Below are 20,481 nucleotides of genomic sequence, written 5' to 3'. Positions count from 1 at the left end.
AGAAGGGGCTACATACAAATTGCAGATATTACTTACAGTGATACAGTATTAATGTGTACTGATGGTGATACATTTATGTAAGTACCCCTTTACATTTTTTATGGCCTTTGGGATTTGTAAGTATGTCATTGAGGCCCCTGGACCAATAACTGTTGTGCACCTGTGACCTAGAATAATAATCCTTGTGCAAAGGTGCTTTCCATCAGTGTACAGATCTCTGATGCCATCTAAAGCCAGGGGCTCTCTAGATAAAAGGGAGGTCTTTTGTTCCTTGTATCATAGCAATGAGATAGATAAGGGACAGGGGAATCATTAAATAAAGGAAAGTTTAAGGATTATTTTCTGAAATAAATTGGACCAGTCCAACTATTTATATAAGAATTATATTGAATGTCAAATAAACAATGAACATTGGATATGAAGGATCTGTTTGTTCTGCTAAGGTATTTCTAAGCACAAGAAGAGGAGCTTGGATTGTAAATCGTGTTTCTACCAATGGCTATCCGGTGGACATTGCAAAGTTAACTCGATTTGGGAGCTTGATCTACCAAATTTTTCCTAAATTGCTAAACTACGTGACAGAAAGAGAAATCAATCAGAGATTTAATCATGGCAATTACGGACTTGCGACACGACATAGGTAAAATGTATACTTTTTTTAGTAATTATTTATATTTATTATCTATATTTTGTAGATTATTGTGTTGAAATAAATATCATAAAACACTGTAAAGACAGTATGTGGAACGTAAAATCTGCAAGACTTAAATGTGGGAAACCACTTTTAAAAGCATTGATGAGCCACTTGTCTTTCATAGATTTATCAGAACACTGATCAAACAAAGAGTCTAAAATGGCTTGGAAAAAAGCAGGACCTGCTTGGTCGTTTGTTAAATAGCACTAATTAATCATGACAAATCTGAATTTTAGAAAGAATAACAGCATCGCACTTAGTCTCATCGAGATTGACTGGTTGGATAGTATCTCTCAAGCTTGCTATGGTTACTTACAGGTGGTTTTCAGCAAAGGTTGATATTACTAGTTGTTTTTTTAATGCTGTGTAAACTGTATACAAACAATTTTACATGAATTTCAATATGCCATGTTAGCCAAAAGTTGGAATGTGAGATTGGTTTAGGATACATGGTCTAAAATTTATGGGGCAATTTAAAGGGTTTGTCCTTCATAAAATAAAATAAAATAATAATAATGGCCTCCCAGTGTCCCCAGCTAATTCATACAGCTGTGAAGGTCTGCGACATTTCTGTAATTGGCTGGAATGTACAAGTGTCTAGAAGAGCATGCCATCAGATGTTTTTCCAATGATGCGCTTTACTGCTCACCTGACCTCTGCAGCCAATAACAGGCGGCAATAATGCTGTGACTTCCAAATGGAGCCGAAATTACTTTTGTAGCTGGCCCAGATCTACGGCCTGCACTGGATTCACGGGATGCTGGAAGGCGAGTATGCCTTTATTTATAATTTTAAATGAATCCATACTTAAAAAAATGATTTTACTGTTGGATAGAATATTGTGCAAAAACAGTAAAAATATAAAATGATAAACATTTGCTATCACAATAATCCTACTAAACCCATAAAAAGTTAAAAAAAGTTGGTAAATTAATTATGTGTATGCCAAAATTGTGCCACTGATAAATACAACTTATCCCACAAGCAAAGCCTTTGTATGGCTACATCAAAGGAAAAATAAAAATGTTATGGCTTTTGAATGTGAAATTGAAAAAAAGAAAGAAAATACATTTGAGGCCTCAAAAAGGGTCAGCCTTGCTGGGGTTATTAAATCTGAATTTTACTGTCATGAAGGACATATAATAATACTACCGTACTTAAACAAAAAGAAATGGATAGGAAGTAGGACCAGCAGAGCCCCTCACTTCTGCATCAGGAGGTAAGAGGTTCTGCTGATGTGGGGTTGCTTGCCTGGTCTCCTGTGTAGCTGGTAGGAATCACACAAGTGGGACGCCCGCCAAGGCCGTGGGGTACTCGGTACCGGGTCTGGTACTTAAAGGGGATGTCACAGTGGGTGTGACCCGGTCCGTGGCCCTGGGCACCCAAATAAAAGGGATAGTCTTTAAAGGGGTTTTGATAATAAAGTTTGTTCGTGACGCCACCTGTGGTATTCGGTTGGGGGGGGCCGCTGGGGTGATGTTATGACAGCTAAGATGGTATAACTTCCCACAGGTAAAGAAGGTCCACAGGGCTCTCGGTGTAGTAGAGGAGATGGTGATCGGTGGTGTAGTAAGAAAATATAGGACACAGGGTTGCAGTCTCTTTAACTCTTTACTTGGTTTAAGGCAGCCACAGTCCAGGGTACAGGATCTCGGTGTATAGATGAGGATGGTGAGTGGTGCAGTAAAGAACGGAGGAAACAGGTTTTCAGTATCTTTACCTGGTTTACTTAAGACTTCAGTCAGCCACAGTCCAGGGTACTGGCAACAGGAGATGGTGGAGTCCAGGCAGCCTTGAAACGGTCTGAACCCCTTTGTTCAGGTCAGATTGGGAGCCTTCATCTATGCGCTGACTGATAGTCCCTTGCTGAATGTGGCTTCCATACAAGGTACTTTTTCTCTCCTGTCCTGGGACAGTGCCTGCATGGTAGGCAAATTGAGCCGTTCCTTGGGGTCTCTATTTACAGTGACTCCGGGCTCTGGATGTTGCTGTACCTCAGGTGTAATGTGGGCAAGTCATTTGCAGTTTCCTGCCCTCCAGTTCTGCCGTGGGACTTGCAGTTCCCCATGACCTCGGGCTCCCGGTGCACGGTTTCTGCTCTCTAGCTTAGAGGAGCTCACTCGCAGCTTCCCTCTAGCTGCTGATCTCTCCTGTGCTCCTTCACTGTCTCTTGTCTGCTACAGACTTACCAACTCCTCCTCCAGACCAGAAAGTATATAGGAAGTTGCCCTGAAAAAGGGGTTCAGAGCTCCCCCTTCTGGCCTGGAGTCAGAATGTTTTGAAGGCACAGCTTGCCTGCGAAAGGGATTCTCCTCATTTCCAGGTATGGTATCACCCTCCCCGAGAGGAAAGCAATACCACTGTGGTACCTGAACTCCTGGGGTGCCACATTCCCCCCCCCATTAAATCCAGTACTCCTGGACTGGGGAAAGAAGACATAACAACAGGATAAGCACGATGCAAACACTTTGAAAAGCATTTCAACAGGTTTAAACAGGTTAAATACATGTAAACTTTGGCTTCCCTTTATGGGAGGTACTTTGCTTTAAACGTTGCAAAACTGAATTTATATAAGTACGACTGGCCTTATACCAGCGTGTCCTTGTTCATAAGCAACAGTACCGAAGCGGGGGACCCGTCATAAACCCCAACGTAGGCCTTGGGCAGGCTACAAGGTATGAGGTCCAGACCTGATGTTCGGCCACACGATACAATTTTTCTTCGGTCTGAGGGACAAGCGAGGCCCTACCCACACTGGCAATGTGGGTAGAGCCATTGGTGCACTTTGAAGGTGCCAACTATTTACAGTGACCGTTTTTGGCAATTCACCGTCCATTACCCTATTGTCCATCTAAAGTTTTCCAATAAATATGAGCAAACATTTTTGCACAGGTAACACTAAATATTGACAGTTTACTTGTCCCTGTAACTGGCTGGGATCTGACCTCTGGCACTATGGGTAGATCTACTCAGCACCGGCACTGAGGGTGATCTGACCATATTAACTAGGCTTGCTATCACTGGTGTTATGCGCTATCTTATAGCTACTGGGGATTCTAGGTAGTACAGGTGTACTTGATCTCCTTAGAGTACTGCTGCTCACTGTGGGCATGACAGATTCACCGATAGCAGGGGGTGGATTCTCTTGCTCCGCTGCTGGTTTGACGTCTGCTGTTTGAGCCCGCTGGTGTAGAGTCTCTTCTGGTTCAAATTTATTTTGAGTCACATCTCCTTCTGGTATTTCCAACTGGGGAAAAGTCAAAACAGGCACCACTATTGCTTGATTTACCTGAGTCCAAGACTGGGGAAAGTATCCGAGAACGGTATGGATTCTCTCTTCTTTTTCCTCCATGGGTTGAGGAGCACCTGAGTCTTTCTCCTTGTCTCTCAGTTTGTCAGGGCACACTTTAAGATGATCCCTTGATACCGCAGTTGAGGTTTCTCCTCCATCTTTGCTTATGAGACAGACTTTAGTATTATCAAAGTTTGATGGTAAGATGGTATATGGTTCTGCTTCCCACTGGTCATCAAGTTTGTGCATTCTTCTTTCCTGCTTTAGAACTTGTTCACCTGGTGACAAGGGAATTTCATGGGCACATTGATTATAGTTTCTTTCTTGTCTTTGTCTTGCCTGGGACAGACTTCTTCCCACACACTCTTGTACTTGGTGGTATTTCTGTTGTTGCTCAGTATTCCAATCTGCATCTGGTTAAGTTGTTTCTGATGTTAGGACTCCCATATCAAGGTCAACCGGTAATTTACTAGGTCTTCCTCTCATTAGATAGGCTGGAGTGCAGTTGATGGAATTCACGGGATGTGATTGTACAGATCTACTCGATCCGGCAACTTCTCTAGCCACAAATTTCTTTCTTCTAAAGGCAAGGTCTTCAGTAAGTCAATTACTTCCTGATTCATCTTATCACATATACCGTTTATCAGTGGATGGTACGGTGTTGTTCTGACCATCTTACATCCGTACAGGTGACAGAACTCCTGGAATACTTCTGCTTCAAAGACTGGGCCTTGATCAGTGAGTACCTTTTCAGGCTATCCGTGTGTTCAACAAAAGTGTTGTAGGAAGGTTTTGGCTACCGTCTTTGCTGTTTGGTCCTTGTCAGGCACGACTACCAGTAATCTGGAGTAATGGTCCACTGTTGTGAACTATACTTCTTGGCTCCCTCTTGTGGTCACTAGTGGTTTGGCACTTGGATTGTCTTTTCCCAGGTTGGTACTCACCTGGTTCATTAGGCCTGGGGTGTTGCTATTTAAACTTCCTGGATTCTCAGTCCAGTGCCTGGCATCGTTGTAATCAGTTCATTTCTGTTTGCTCCTGTCTTCAGGTCCTGGTTCTTTGCAAGATAAGCTAAGTCCTGCTTTCTTATTTTTGTTTATTTGCATTGTTCATATTTTTGTCCAGCTTGTACAAAATGTGATTCCTGATATCGCTGGTAGCTCTAGGGGGCTGATATTCTCCCCCCTCACCGTTAGTCGGTTCGGGGGTTCTTGGATATTCAGCGTGGATATTTTGCAGGGTTTTTTGCTGACCATATAAGTCATCTTACTATCTTCTGCTATTAGTCAGTGGGCCTCTCTTTGCTAAAATCTAGTTCATTCTTACGTTTGTCTTTTCTTCTTACCTCACTGTTATTATTTGTTGGGGGCTTGTATTATAACTTTGGGGTCTTTTCTCTGGAGGCAAGAGAGGTCTTATTTTCCCTGACAGGGTTAGTTAGTTCTCCGGCTGGCGCGAGACGTCTAGAATCAACTTAGGCACGTTCCCCGGCTACTGTTAGTTGTTTGTGCTAGGATCAGGTATATGGTCAGCCTAGTTACCACTTCCCTATGAGCTGGTATTTATGTTTGCAGACTTTGCTGTAATCTCTGAGATCCTCTGCCATTGGGATCATAACAGTCCACTATGGTAAAAGCATAAACAACCCCAGCTATTGGTATAAGGCTACCAATTCAAGTGGCTGTTTGGTGACTATGGGCTGCAGGGGTGCCCTCTGGCTGTCACAGTCCTTTCTGCGCAGGTTGCATGGGACACACTCTTGGCACCACTTTTCAATGGCTCTTCTCATGCCAATCCAATAGGCCCTCCCACGAAGTAGGACCTCTAACTTCTTCCATCCGAAGTGTCCTGCTCCATTATGGTATGCTTCCAGAACCATTGGTGCATCTTGTCTCGGAACTACCACCTGCCAGACCAACTCATGAGTATGTGGACCGATATTCCTCCGGCACAGCTTACCGTTGTAGATGAACAATTTGCTCATCTCCTTCCACAACTGCTGAGCCTCTTGTGGAGCATCTGGACCAGAGTGTGAATCTGCGTGTGTCAGCAGCTCTTTGACCAGACGGACTGCGGGGGTCAGTATCCTGCGTCGCTGCCCATCCATGATGGGGCAATGGGTTCAGCATGGCTTCTCGCCTGTCTTTGCGCTTGTTCTTCACATAATGGGAGTACTGAGTCGCCCCGGGACGATGCAAAGCTGGTAACTCAATCTCTTCAAGTGCTTCCGGATCTTCTCCCACCTCTCGCAATTGAGGCGTACTAGACAGCGCATCGGCATTTGCATTCTTGTGCCCTGCACGGTACTTAATGGTGAACTCGTAGTTGGGCAACCGGGCCATCCATCTCTGCTCCAATGCACCTAGTTTTGCCGTCTCCAGGTGAGTCAGCGGATAGTTGTCCATGTAAACGGTGAACTTTGCTGAGGCCAGGTAGTGCTTGAACCGCTCTGTTACCACCCAGACTATGGCGAGGAACTCCAGCTTGAAGGAACTGTAGTTTTCGGGGTTCCTTTCAGTGGGACGAAGCTTGCTGCTGGCATAAGCAATTACTCTTTCTTTGCCTTTCTGCACCTGGGACAATACTGCTCCCAATCCCACATTGCTGGCATCTGTGTAGAGCACAAACGGTTGGTCATAGTCAGGGTAAGCAAGTAGCTCATCTCCCATGAGAACCAACTTCAACTGAGTGAAGGATCCTACCAGCCTGTCATTCCACTCAAATGGAGGACCCTTATTTTTGGTCTTCTTGGATTGGCCCACTAACAGGTCTTGCAGGGGTGTGGATATCTTAGTAAAGTCCTTAATGAACCTTTGGTAGTAGTCTACCAACCCGAGGAGCTGCCGGACTTTGTGGATGTTGCTAGGCTTCGGCCAGTCCCTGATCACGGTGACCTTGTTGGGGTATAGGGCTACTCCTTCAGCCCTTACCACATGGCCGAAGTACTGTACTTTGTGTTTTAATAGGTGGCACTTTCATGGCTTTACCTTCCGGCCAAAGTTAGACAGAGCTTCAAACACCTCGGCCAGGTGCTTCAGGTGGTCCTCATAGGTCTTGGAGAAGACGATTACTTCATCCAGGTACAATAGGATGGCTTCAAAATTCTTGTGCCTGAGACAGCACTCAATCATCCTCTGGAATGTCCCTGGTGCGTTGCAAAGTCCGAACGACATGTAGTTCAATTTGGAGTGGCCCATCGTTGTCGTGAAGGCCGTCTTTTCCTTATCCACCTTTGCCACGGGAACCTTCCAATACCCACAAGTGAGATCTAAGGTGGAGAATTAGTTAGCAGATTTTAAAGCAGCCAATGACTCTTTGATTCTGGGCAAGGGGTAGGCATCCTTTTGTGTAATGCGGTTTATCTGCCTATAATCAACACACATCCTCATTGTACAATCCTTCTTTCTAACGAAGACTAACGGAGCTGCCCAGGGGCTAAAACTGTCTCTGATTACTCCAGCCTCCTTCATCTCTCGTAACATACTCTTGGCACATTGGTAGTGGCCTGGTGGTACAAGCCGGTACCTCTCTTTAATAGGTGGATGACCTCCAGTGGGGATATGATGTTGAACCCCTTTTACATGGCCAAAATCTAGTGGATGCTTGCTGAATACCCTCTCATACTCATGGACCACCCGGTAAACACCATGTTTTTTATGTGAAGGGGTAGAGTCAGTGCACATGTGTAACTTCTGGCACCAATCCTCCAACTGTCCTGCAGAGCCATTGTCCTCCACTTGGTCGGATGGGACCAAGGGTTCTATGGCTTTTACTGCATTATCATTAACAGTAAACAGTTTAGCAAGTGTGGCATATCTGGTTAATTGAACCTCCTCTCCACAGTTAAGGACACGTACTGGCACCCTCCCTTTGCGGACATCTACCACCCCTCTGGCTGTCAAGATGGTGGACCTACTATCTGAATACACAGGTTCTACCAGGGCCTGGTAGTCTTTACCTCTGAGGCCTGTTGCTGCCCGACACCAGATCAACTTTTCACTCTTGGGAGTATTGCAGTGGGGATCGGGTCATTCACTGTGACACGTCCAACTTCTCCACCAGACAATTCTACCTGTTGTCTCTGCATAAGGGCTCTGATTTCTATTTTGCAGGACATGCTGCTCACTGGAACCAGCAGTTTTGGCCATCTGTTGTAACAAGACATAACCTCGGCATGACAGTTTTCTATGACATTAGTACCTAAGGTCATCATGGGGGTTACATTCTTGCCGGTCAGTATCAACAATCACCAGTCCTTGGGTCTTCAATTCTACCCGCCCCACCTTAATGGTTACCTCCTTATACCCCACCTGTGGCAAAGGCTGACCATTACTGGCTACTATTGTCAAATCACTATCTGGGCCACAAGTGATATCAGAGTCAGCCCAATACCATTTGTAAGAGAGTGTAAGGCATAGTCGTCACCTGAGAGCCGGTGTTCAGTAAAGCGTTTGATCACAATGGGAAGGATTGGTCATCCTCCGACGTACTTGGCTGCCCAGTTTTGTGGGCCTGGTCTTCCTACTCCTTGGAGTTGGCCCTCTGCCCCAGGGGTCACTTTTTTAAATGGCAAAACCTTGCAATGTGCCCCACCTGGATACACCGGCAGCAGATGGGTCGGCCATCCTGATGATAGCGGTCGTTGTCTCTTCCTTTGATCGGTGGGATCCTATCCTGTCGTCGCCATGGGGTGTAATGCAGACTAGAAGCCAGCTTAATTTTTGCCTTCGGGGATTCCTGCAGGGACTGCACGCTCCTGGCTAGTGCAGCTACACTTTTAGTCAGTTCCTGGACCTGGAGGCGCAGTTCTGTGGAGGGATCGTCATCCAGGATCTGTGCGATGGCTTCGACAGGGACCTGATGAAAGGGTGCCACCTCCTGGTGGTACATGAAGGATGGACACCTAGGGGGCACTGTGCGGCTGGGCTGAGGTTCATGCAGCACCCGGATGGCCCTGTCTTTAAAATGTGCAAAGTTCAGGTCAGGGTTTTGCAAGGCCAGGATGTGCAGCTGTGTCCGGTGGGTGCTGGACAGGAGTCCCTCAATAAACTGCTCCCTTAATAGCTTGTCCCCTTCCTGCATGCTGTTCGGGTCAACCTGCTTAATGGCCTGCAGTGCCTCCTGGAGATTAAGGGCATAGTCCCATATACTATCCTGTGCTCTTTGTTTGGACCCGAAAAACCTCATTTTGATTTCTGCAGCCGTGTGGGTGTCAAAAGTGGTTTTAAGTTGGCAAATATCTGCTTAACAGTTCCTTCTTCAATATCTGGCCAGGATTTTACTTCTCTTTGTGCTGCGCCAATTAATTGACCAGTTAGAATGCTAACCTTTTGGTGTTCTGTAAGGGGGTATACTTCAAATAGGCTGCAGAGCCTTTATTTAAAGTCACTCAGTGTGTTGGACTCCCCTGAATATTGTGGCAGCCAGGCTGATCCCGGTATATAGGGCATGGATAGCGGCATTACAGGAGCTGTTACTGCGGTGGGGCCCTGCCGGTTTGGAGGAGCTGCGGGCACTACGGTGCCCGGCGGCATCATGGGACCTGCGCCTGCGTCCACCACGGGGCCTGGCGGCATCATAGGGCTTGCGGTTGTTACTGCTGCTAGTTCTCCTCCCGGGCCGGACATTTCCCTTCCCCCCTTGCTAACCTCAAGCAGGACTGGTGTCCTGTCACTGGAGTCTGCAGCAGTACCTCCTGCGCTCAGTCAGGCACTCCTCCCAGTCCTCCTTCCGGAGCTTACAGCGTCCTCACTTGCGGCTCTCCTGCACTGTGCCCGCTTCTTCTTCGTGCTCTTTTGCAGGCTCCACCCACAAAGGTACGCCCCTTTCTTCTCCTCATGCTCCATGTGGAGTGGCAATGGCGGCTTCCACACAGCTTAACACAGTCTATGGCACACAGTACCTGGCAATGCCAGGGCACGGATCCTGTTCGTGACACCAAGTTGGAACGCCCGACAGGGCCGTGGGGTACTTGGTACCTGGTCCTGTACTTAAAGGGGATGTCACGGTGGGTGCAACTCGGTCCGTGGCCCTAGGCGCCCAAGTAAAAGGGATAGTCTTTAAAGGGGTTTTGATAATAAAGTTTGTTTGTGACGCCACCTGTGGTATTCAGTCAGATTGGACCGACGCTGCTTAAAGTGGTCCGCTGGGGATATGTTATGGCAGCTAAGATGGTATAACTTCCCAGAGTTGAAGTAGGTCCCCAGGGCTCCCAGTGTATAGATGAGGATGGTGAGTGGTGCAGTAAAGAACGGAGGAAACAGGTTTGCAGTCTCTTTACCTGGTTTACTGAAGACTTCAGGCAGCCACAGTCCGGGGAACTGGCAACAGGTGATGGTGGAGTCCAGGCAGCCTGGAAACGGATTGAACCCCTTTGTTCAGGTCAAATTGGGAGCCTTCCTCTATGCGCTGACTGATAATCCCTTGCTGCCTGTGGCTTCTTTACAAGGTACTTTTTCTCTCCTGTCCTGGGACAGTGCATGCACTGTAGGCAACTTGAGCCGTTCCTTGGGGTCTCTATTCATGGTGACTGGGCTCTATACATTGCTGTACCTCAGGTGTAATGTGGGCAAGTCATTTGCAGTTTCCTGCCCTCCGGTTCTGCCGTGGGACTTGTAGTTCCCCACAACCTTGGGCTCCCCGTGCCTGATTTCTGTGCTCTAGCAGCTTCCTTCTAGCTCCTGATCTCTCCTGTGCTCCTTCACTGTCTCTTGTTTGCTACAGACTAACTAGCTCCTCCTCCAGTCCAGAATGTATATAGGGAAATTTCCCTGAAAACCGGGTTCAGAGCTCCCCCTTCTGGCCTGGAGTCAGAATGTGTTGAATGCACAGCTTACCTGCCAAAGGAAAGAAAAAATGAATGGCACTGAGATAAATGTAATGAGTTACTTACTGGTATAGAGGGATACACTCGGAATCATTTGCACATTATGGGAGTAAAGTCACTTGGTGGCGGGTGCTTGCCAGGAAGAAACATGTAGCTAAATCCAAACGAAGAGGAAAGCAGCAACACTTCCGTTTTATGATGAAGAAACCTTAGTCCTTTATTTCCAATATAAATTCATGGACAAGGGACAGTGCAAGTAAAAAGGACAACAGCCGTTTCGCATTAACCACACTTCTTCTGGACCTGTGGAAGTGTGATTAGCGTGAAACGGCCGTCATCCTTTTTACTTGCACTGTCCCTGCCCTGTTTACCTTGTCCATGAATTTATATTGGAAATAAAGGACTAAGGTTTCTTCGTCACAAAATCGAAGTGTTGCTGCTTTCCTCTTCGTTTGGATGTACCTGCCAAAGGGATTCTCCTTGTTTCCAGTCATGGCATCACCCTCCCCGAGAGGAAGGCAATACCATTGTGGTACCTGAACTCCTGGAGTGCCACACAAGTATCCCATTGTGTATTCTGTGTGATCAACCTGTTGTGACCTGGCAAGTGCCTGTCGACACCACATCAGCAATGCCTCTGATTTACCTATGGAGGGGAAAAGACCTGGATTACTCCTTTTAGCCAAACAAATATAAATGTGCCAGATTTGTAGCTAAATTACGGCAAAACTAGCTTACATGCTGAGCACCCTATTTATTATCCTACAGATTGTATATGAGGGGGGGATTTTAAGCTAGACTGAAAAGCAGAACTTTCCCTAAGGCCAGGATCACACATGCGAGAAATACAGCCGAGTCTCGCATGCTAATACCCGGCATTGCCACCATCACTCAGGAGCGGAGCGCGTGGCCACATAGCAATACATGCAGCTGCACGCTCCGCTCCTGAGTAACGGAGGCAATGCCAGGTATTAACATGCGAGACTCGGCCGTATTTCTCGCATGTGATATATAGAAACTGTAGTTAGAGCCGTTTAACCCCTTTCTGACATATGACGTACTATCCTGTCGAGGTGGGGTGGGCACGTATGACCACCGACGGGATAGTACGTCATATGAGATCGGCCACGCTCACGGGGGGAGCGCGGCCGATCATGGCCGGGTGTCAGCTGACTATCGCAGCTGACATCCGGCACTATGTGCCAGGAGCGGTCACGGACTGCCCCCGGCACAATAACCCCCGGCACACTGCGATCAAACATGATCGCAGTGTTCCGGCGGTATAGGGAAGCATCGCACAGGGAGGGGGCTCCCTGCATGCTTCCCTGAGACCCCTGGAGCAACGCGATGTGATCGCGTTGCTGCGAGGGTCTCTTACCTCCTCCACCCTGCAGGCCTGATCCAAAATAGCCGCGGGGCTGCATCCGGGTCCTGCAGGGAGGTGGCTTACCAGCGCCTGCTCAGAGCAAGCGCTGGTAAGCCTGCAGCTATGCATGTCAGATCGCTGATCTGACACGGTGCACAGCAAAGTGTCAAATCAGTGATCTTACTCTATAACATGATGCCCCCCCCCCCCCCGAGGCAATGTTATAGTGTAAAAAAATTCACATGTGTAAAAAAAAATAAAAAAAAATTCCTAAAAGAAATATATATATATATATTGCTCCCATAAATACATTTCTTTATCTAAATAAAAAAACAATAAAACTACATATTTTTAGTATCGCCGTGTCTGTAACTGCCTGACCTATAAAACTGTCCCACTAGTTAACCCCTTCAGTGAACACCATAAAAAAAAAGAGGCAAAAAACAACGCTTTATTATAAAGCCAAACAAAAAGTGGAATAACACGCGAACAAAAAGATGGATATAAATATTCATGGTACCACTGAAAACGTCATCTTGTCCCGCAAAAAACGAGCCGCCATATAGCATCATGAGTGAAAAAATAAAAAAGTTATAGTCCTCAGAATAAAGCGATGGAAAAATAATTTTTTCTATAAAATAGCTTTTATCGTATAAAAGTGCCAAAACATAAAAAAATGATATAAATGAGGTATCGCTGTAATCGTACTGACCCAAAAATAAAACTGCTTTATCCATTTTACCAATCGCGGAACGGTATAAACGTCCCCCCAAAAGAAATTCATGAATACCTGGTTTTTGGTCATTCTGCCTTACAAAAATCGGAATAAAAAGCGATCAAAAAATGTCCCGAAAATGTTACCAGTAAAAAGGTCAACTCGTCCCGCAAGAAACAAGACCTCACATGACTCTGTGGACCAAAATATGGAAAAATTATAGCTCTCAAAATGTGGTAATGGAAAAAATATTTTTTGCAATAAAAAGCGTCTTTTAGTGTGTGACGGCTGCCAATCATAAAAATCCGCTAGAAAACCCACTATAAAAGTAAATGAAACCCCCCTTCATCACCCCCTTAGTTAGAGAAAAATTAAAAAATTAAAAAAATGTATTTATTTCCATTTTCCCGCTAGGGTTAGGGCTAGGGTTTGGGTCAGGGCTAAGGTTAGGGCTAGGGTCAGAGCTAGGGTTAGGGTTAGGGCTAGGGTTAGGGCTAGGGCTAGGGTTGGGGCTAAGGTTAAGCCTACAGTTAGGGTTGGGGCTAAAGTTAGGGTTAGGGTTGGGGCTAAAGTTAGGGTTAGGGTTTGGATTACATTTACGGTTGGGATTAGGGTTAGGGGTGTGGTTAGGGTTACCATTGGGATTAGGGTTAGGGGTGTGTTTGGATTAGGGTTTCAGTTATAATTGGGGGGTTTCCACTGTTTAGGCACATCAGGGGCTCTCCAAACGCAACATGGCGTCCCATCTCAATTCCAGTCAATTTTGCATTGAAAAGTCAAATGGCGCTCCTTCGCTTCCGAGCTCTGCCATGCGCCCAAACAGTGGTTTACCCCCACATATGGGGTATCGGCATTATGGGGTATCGGTATTAGGACAAATTGTACAACAACTTTTGGGGTCCATTTTCTCCTGTTACCCTTGGTAAAATAAAACAAATTGGAGCTGAAGTAAATTTTTTGTGAAAAAAAAGTTAAATGTTCATTTTTATTTAAACATTCCAAAAATTCCTGTGAAACATCTGAAGGGTTAATAAACTTCTTGAATGTGGTTTTGAGCACCTTGAGGGGTGCAGTTTTTAGAATGGTGTCACACTTGGGTATGTTCTATCATATAGACCCCTCAAAATGACTTCAAATGAGATGTGGTTCCTAAAAAAAAATGGTGTTGTAAAAATGAGAAATTGCTGGTCAACTTTTAACCCTTATAACTCCCTAACAAAAAAAATTTTTGGTTCCAAAATTGTGCTGATGTAAAGTAGACATGTGGGAAATGTTACTTATTAAGTATTTTGTGTGACATATCTCTGTGATTTAATTGCATAAAAATTCAAAGTGGGAAAATTGGAAAATTTTCAAAATTTTCGCCAAATTTCCATTTTTTTCACAAATAAACGCAGATAATATCAAAGAAATTTTACTGCTATCATGAAGTACAATATGTCATGAGAAAACTATGTCAGAATCACCGGGATCCGTTGAAGCGTTCCAGAGTTATAACCTCATAAAGGGACAGTGGTCAGAATTGTAAAAATTGGCCTGGTCATTAACGTGCAAACCACCCTTGGGGGTAAAGGGGTTAAAGGAAAGTATTTTATTAAAATCAAATGATAGCTTGATGGATGTAAGAGCTGTTGACAGACAGACTGATGTCCACATCAGATTTTTCACTAGATTAGAACCAAGGTAAAGCATAAATGGGTTTTCAGAGAGTTAAATATTGGTGGTCTGTCTATAGGATTTTGCACAGCCGTCAATAAAAACAACATTTCTTATTTTATGCCTATTTTCTTGTTGTGATTTTTAAAATCCAAGTTCAGCAACCATTTTAGTCATTTTTACTGCCTGAAATATATTTAACCCCTTAGAGACCACCAATTCGTCTTTTTACTGACCTGCGATATAATATACTAGCATCGCCCGACGAGTGACAATCCTGTATCTGTCGACTCTACACTATAGCTGACAACTTCCTGCATCAGCCACAATCAGTGTAGTCACCGAATGTGTTATTGCTATATAAATTGCCACATGTCTGATTTTGAAAAATTGCCCAGTTACTAAGGGGTTAATGTGTTGATAATGTTTCACAGATACAACGGCCAACATCCAACAGTCAATGATGACCTTCCAAATCGCATCATATCTGGATTTGTTCAAGTTAGGCCAAATATCAAGGAGTTTACAGAAACTGGTGTCATCTTTGAAGATGGAACAATAGAGGAAAATATTGATGCCGTCATCTTTGCTACTGGATACAGTTTTTCTTTCTCTTTTTGTGAAGAATCTGTTCTCAGTGTTCAGAAAAACAAGGTTTCCTTATACAAATATATGTTTCCTTACCATTTGGAAAAGCCCACACTAGCAGTAGTGGGACTCATTCAGCCTGAAGGCGCCATCATGCCAATATCTGAGCTTCAGTGTCGTCTGGCCACCCGGGTGTTTAAAGGTATAAAGCTGAACAGTACACATTACTGCATATAGTACAAAGTGGGTATTGCTAGCTGTTTTCATCATCAATAAACATTCATATGTTTTCTATTAAGTTACAGATAGTTAGAGCATACTGATAATGAAGTTTTTGTCCAGCCTCTTAAAGACTGTTTTGAATTGTAGAAATGAACAAACTAGGTAAGGGCATGTGCACACAGTTGGTTTTTGTTGCAGAAAAATCTGCTCCAAATACTCAAATGTTGGCAGGAAAAACGCTGCATAAAATAGTTGCATTTTTACATACCTTTATACTATTTTATTTTTTCCCCATTCATTTGAATGCATGACCAAATGCTGCAAAAATGCTGAAAGAATCGACATGCAGCAGATTTTAAATTTTAATTTGCTAGTACTGGGAAGTGCAGCGTTTTTTAGAATTGATAAACGTGCAGGAAAAATGTGGAAAAAAAAGCCATGTGTGAACAAGCCTAAGGGCTGAATCCCACTTGTGATGAAATCTGACGAATGCAATCCAATAAAAAATTGGATTGAATTCAGACCAATGTTATTTTATCATTGTGAGTTCATCTGTCTTTTTTCTCCAGCTCGGATCGGATGCTGCAATTGTAATCTCACGTCAGCGCCGAGCCGTGGGAAAATTTCCCACGGTGCTCGCGCTGACGTCAAATAGGTGAAGTGAGCTCATTGGCCATGAACTCGCAGGACCTGTCAGATGGCACCGTGAGCAGGAGAACTTTCTCAGGCTGTCGGTGCCGTCTGATAGGTAATAGGAGTTCAGAGAGAACACGGTGCTCAGTTTCTCTGCTGGATGCCAGGCTGCATGGTCGCACAATGCAGCCTGCCATTGTCGTAGCTGTTTGCTTCTGACCCAATGTCAGTACGCCAGATCACCAGTGAGGCCAAATCAGGAGGTTACGCCCGTCATTTTACAAGCTTGGAGACAAAGGACACCGCACACATATCCTGTGAGCAAGTCACTTTTATCTGATATACAAAAAACAAGGCAAAGTTTTATACCATTTACAACAAATGCATTTCAATGTAAGCCATGTAGCCCCCACCATCGCCCAGGGTCATACTTTATTTACCATGCACCCAGAACAAGTTGTGACTGACTATTAAGAACATACATTGATAAGAAGTATAGTCTCCTTGAAAGGAGACCATCAGACTACTGTGTCAACAGATTCTAGTAATTCTAACAATTAAAGGCAAAAGGCAATTAAAGGCAAACTATTAACCCTTCTATATCAATGTCCCCCTTTTGTAAATGGTATAACCTCTGCTACGGGGTCAGCTGATGTCCACAAAGGAGCTACTGTCTCATGGGTCTAGTACCCACAAGGGGACTTCCTACCTGCTTCGCCCATCCACCCTCAGTGTGGACACTCACCTCCCCCATCAGCAGTGGCTATACGGGGCCTATGATACACTACAGAAGGTTCAGCCTTAGATTTTTTTTCTACACATACATTATTCCATAGCTTAAGTAATACATATATTAGCGCTTTTACGGCTACATAAAACAATAAGCAAAGCAACAAAATTTGCATACAAGTCTGTATAATGCCAGAAATCCATCCTGCTAGGCCACTAAACCAATTTGCTGGATTTAAAAAGGAAAATGTGTTCCCCCACCAAGAGTCTCTGTATGCACTGTGTTGGTTTAACCATCGGTCTCTAAGTTCACCTATTTTATCTATACTAGCCCTGATCTGGAGATTGCCAGCAGGGTCAATATAATTGCAACAGGTGGGACCAATTATTTGACACATTCCTCCTTCCTTTGCTGTCAGGTAATCGAGTACTATAGTATGTTGGTTAGTAACTATGATTAATTGTCTCTGTATTGTATTAGTTTCATTAAGAACCTCAAGAATCTGAAAAATCTGTTCGTCCAGGTAGTCAGTAGCCTCCACTAATTTATCCCACATTTGTGTTATGAAGGGGTATATTAGTATACTACTGAATATTTTATTTGTTATTCCCATTTCTACTAGATGCGGTCTACCATTTGAGCGGGGCTTATTGTCTGCAGCCCTTCTGTACAAGGTGTGACTTGGGACCGCTGCTGTGTCTATTTTACTATGCGGAACTATGAAGGTGGCTGGTGTTAGTTTGGCAAGAGTGCAAACCCCCCTTATGTCTGGGCTCACCCACCTGTATGCATGATGTCCGCATACCAAGAATACTCCTTCTGGGAGAACACAAACGTGACCAGGGGTCTGTATACATTGGTATAAACTCAAAAGTCCCAACATAGCTTTATGGGCACACCAAGTATTATTCATTTGTTTTCTGCTTATACCATATGTACATTTACCCCTTTCTTTCCTTAAGGTACCTTCACACTAAGTGACTTTACAACGATAACAATAGCGATCCGTGACGTTGCAGCGTCCTGGATAGCGATATCGTTTTGTTTGACACGCAGCAGCGATCTGGATCCTGCTGTGATATCGCTGGTCGTTGCTGAAAGTTCAGAACTTTATTTGGTCGTCAGATCGGCGTGTATTGTCGTGTTTGACAGCCAAAGCAACGATGCCAGCGATGTTTTACAGTGGTAACCAGGGTAAATATCGGGTTACTAAGCGCAGTGCCGGGGCGTAGTAACCTGATGTTTACCCTGGTTACCATTGTAAATGTAAAAAAAACAAACAGTACATACTCACCTTCTGCTGTCTGTCACACGTCTCTCGCCGTCTGCTTCCCGCACTGACTGTGAGCGCCGGCCGTAAAGTGAAAGCAGAGCACAGCAGTGACGTCACCGCTGTGCTGTGCCTTACAGCTGGCACTCACAGTCAGTGCGGGAAGCAGACGGCGAGGGACGTGTGACAGACAGCAGAAGGTGAGTATGTACTGTTTTGTTTTTTTACATTTACAATGGTAACCAGGGTAAACATCGGGTTACTAAGCACGGCCCTGCGCTTAGTAACCCGATGTTTACCCTGGTTACCCGGGGACCTCGGCATCGTTGGTCGCTGGAGAGCTGTCTGTGTGACAGCTCTCCAGCGACCAAACAGTGACGCTGCAGCGATCGGCATCGTTGTCGATATCGCTGCAGCGTCGTTTAGTGTGAAGGTACCTTTAGTGTTTTACTCATAGCTGCTTTACAGCCTTCAACACCATCTTGGTACACTGTCTCGTTAACTCGTGTTTGATCATGAGTGTATATACGGAAACAATTATTGTCTTCACCACAGGTATTTGCTCCAGCGTTTTGAAGACTGAACCATAGTCCATCGTTGGGAATGGGGTCCGAATGAGGGATTTCAGTCCTCCTCCTGGCGACCACATTTCCAACGTCTGAATCATACTCCCGCCACCACATTTGAACCTTAGACCGTGTTATATTAAACTGAAACCAGGGATTAGCGGTCCATCCGATTATAGCCAAAGAGGCAGATATATCACGGGGCACATCTTTTCCCCAAAACTTGGCTTGAGTTCAAGTCTCATTGTGTATGCAGTGTGGGGTTAGTACCTGCCATGGCTCCAGAGGTAAGGCTAAGTATGGCATAGCCCCTGCAGATACTGGGCTGTGTGTGCAGATCCAACAGTCTTTTGGTTTCTGCCCTTCCATGTCCTTTATAAGCAGAGCATGATGTTGAATAAGCTTGTTGTCCCAGTCAACATTTAAAAGTTTATCCTGTGTCTTTGTAAAATGCAGTAATCCTTTCACTGCCAGCAAGGTAATTAGGAGAACAGTCATTCTGCTGGTAACAGGACCTTCTTGCAGTGACTGGCGTGGATCCAGGTGGGCTTTCCCTCAAGTTTTACCGAGGTGGATGTGGTCAGCTGGACTTGGAAAGGGCCGTCAAAACATGGGTCAAGGCTCCTTCCCACGTGTCTGCGTATAACCACCCAATCACCTGGATTCAGCTGATGCACATCTGCACTTTCATTAGGATCTGGAATGGATGAAAACACATGTTTATGCACCACATTAAGTCTTTCCTGCAAGGCCTGGACATAAGCTGTCATAGCACCATGTTGCATTTGTAGCACCTGTGGGAAGTACAGACCAGTCTTTGGGGCACTACCAAACACGATTTCAAAAGGAGACAAGCCTGTCTTTCTATTTGGAGTGTGTCTGACTGAAAAGAGTGCAAGAGACAAGCACTCTACCCAGCTCTTTCCTGTGTCTGCCATGGCCTTCTGAATTTTCAGTTTAAGTGTCCCATTTAGTCTCTCCACTTTCCCACTACTTTGTGGCCTATATGGTGTATGAAATGCTTGTTGTACTCCCAAGGCCTGCATGACTTCCCTCATTATTTCTCCCGTGAAGTGTGTGCCCCTATTGCTTTCTATGATTTCTGGGACACCATACCTGCAGATCAGCTCTTTCATCAGTTTGTCTGCAGTAGTTTTAGCATTTGCAGATTTTACCAGATAGGCTTCCAGCCAACCAGAGAAGAGATCTACACATACTAGGACATTTTTTTCCACACACTCCTACCTTGGGTAGCTGTATGTAGCCAGTCTGCAGTCTCTAAAACAGGTAGAGAGGCCTGGGTGTCGCTTTCTTAGGGATTTTTTTTACTGTTTTACCTGGGTTGTGCTGTGCACAGATGAGGCATGACTGTACGAGCTTTGCTGCTGCGAACTGAAACCAGGAGCGATCCAGAAGGCATCTACCATGGACCCATGTGACATTTTGAGGTGTGAGTGCGGCCATGTGTTGCTTGCACCATAATTAGGAACAGGAACCTTGGTATATACAATTTATCCTTATTATCCCATACTCTTTCTGAGTTCAGCTCAGCTCCCATTCTTCCACAGTGTTCCTTCTCTGTTTGGGCAGCTGGAGGGATTTCAGGACATCTAGGCTCAGTGTGGCTGGAATACGATGACTCCCTGCCACCGTCCACTGCTCCCTAGGCCGCCTTGCTGCTACTTTAGCAGCCTCCTCCGCCCTTCTGTTGCCCTCTACCTCCACAGAGTCACCGTTCATGTGTGCTTTTTCCTTGATGATGCCAACCTGGACTGGTAACATCAATGCCTCCATTAATTGTTTCACCAGCTCTGCATTTTTAATGGGCTTACCGGCTGATGTAAGAAACGTTCTGCTTCTCCAGATAGGGCAATAATCATGGGATATTCCCCATACACAATTCGAATCTGTGTAAATATTAGC

General features: G+C 45.0%; 1 protein-coding gene across 1 annotated transcript in view; it reads left to right on the top strand.

The window, feature by feature from the left end:
* Positions 1-389: 389 nt before the first annotated feature.
* LOC143788703 (flavin-containing monooxygenase 5-like) overlaps positions 390-20,481 on the top strand; it is a 95,214-nt gene continuing 75,122 nt past the window's right edge. The window contains exons 1-2 of the mRNA XM_077278534.1: positions 390-640; positions 14,984-15,339. Of these exons, the coding sequence (XP_077134649.1) occupies positions 405-640; positions 14,984-15,339 (592 nt within the window). The 5' untranslated portion in view covers positions 390-404. The remainder of the gene's footprint in view (positions 641-14,983; positions 15,340-20,481) is intronic.

This window comes from Ranitomeya variabilis, chromosome 8, assembly GCF_051348905.1.
Source record: "Ranitomeya variabilis isolate aRanVar5 chromosome 8, aRanVar5.hap1, whole genome shotgun sequence".
In the NCBI taxonomy this organism is placed as follows: Eukaryota; Metazoa; Chordata; class Amphibia; order Anura; family Dendrobatidae; genus Ranitomeya; species Ranitomeya variabilis.
This window is presented reverse-complemented; position numbering and strand designations above follow the sequence as displayed.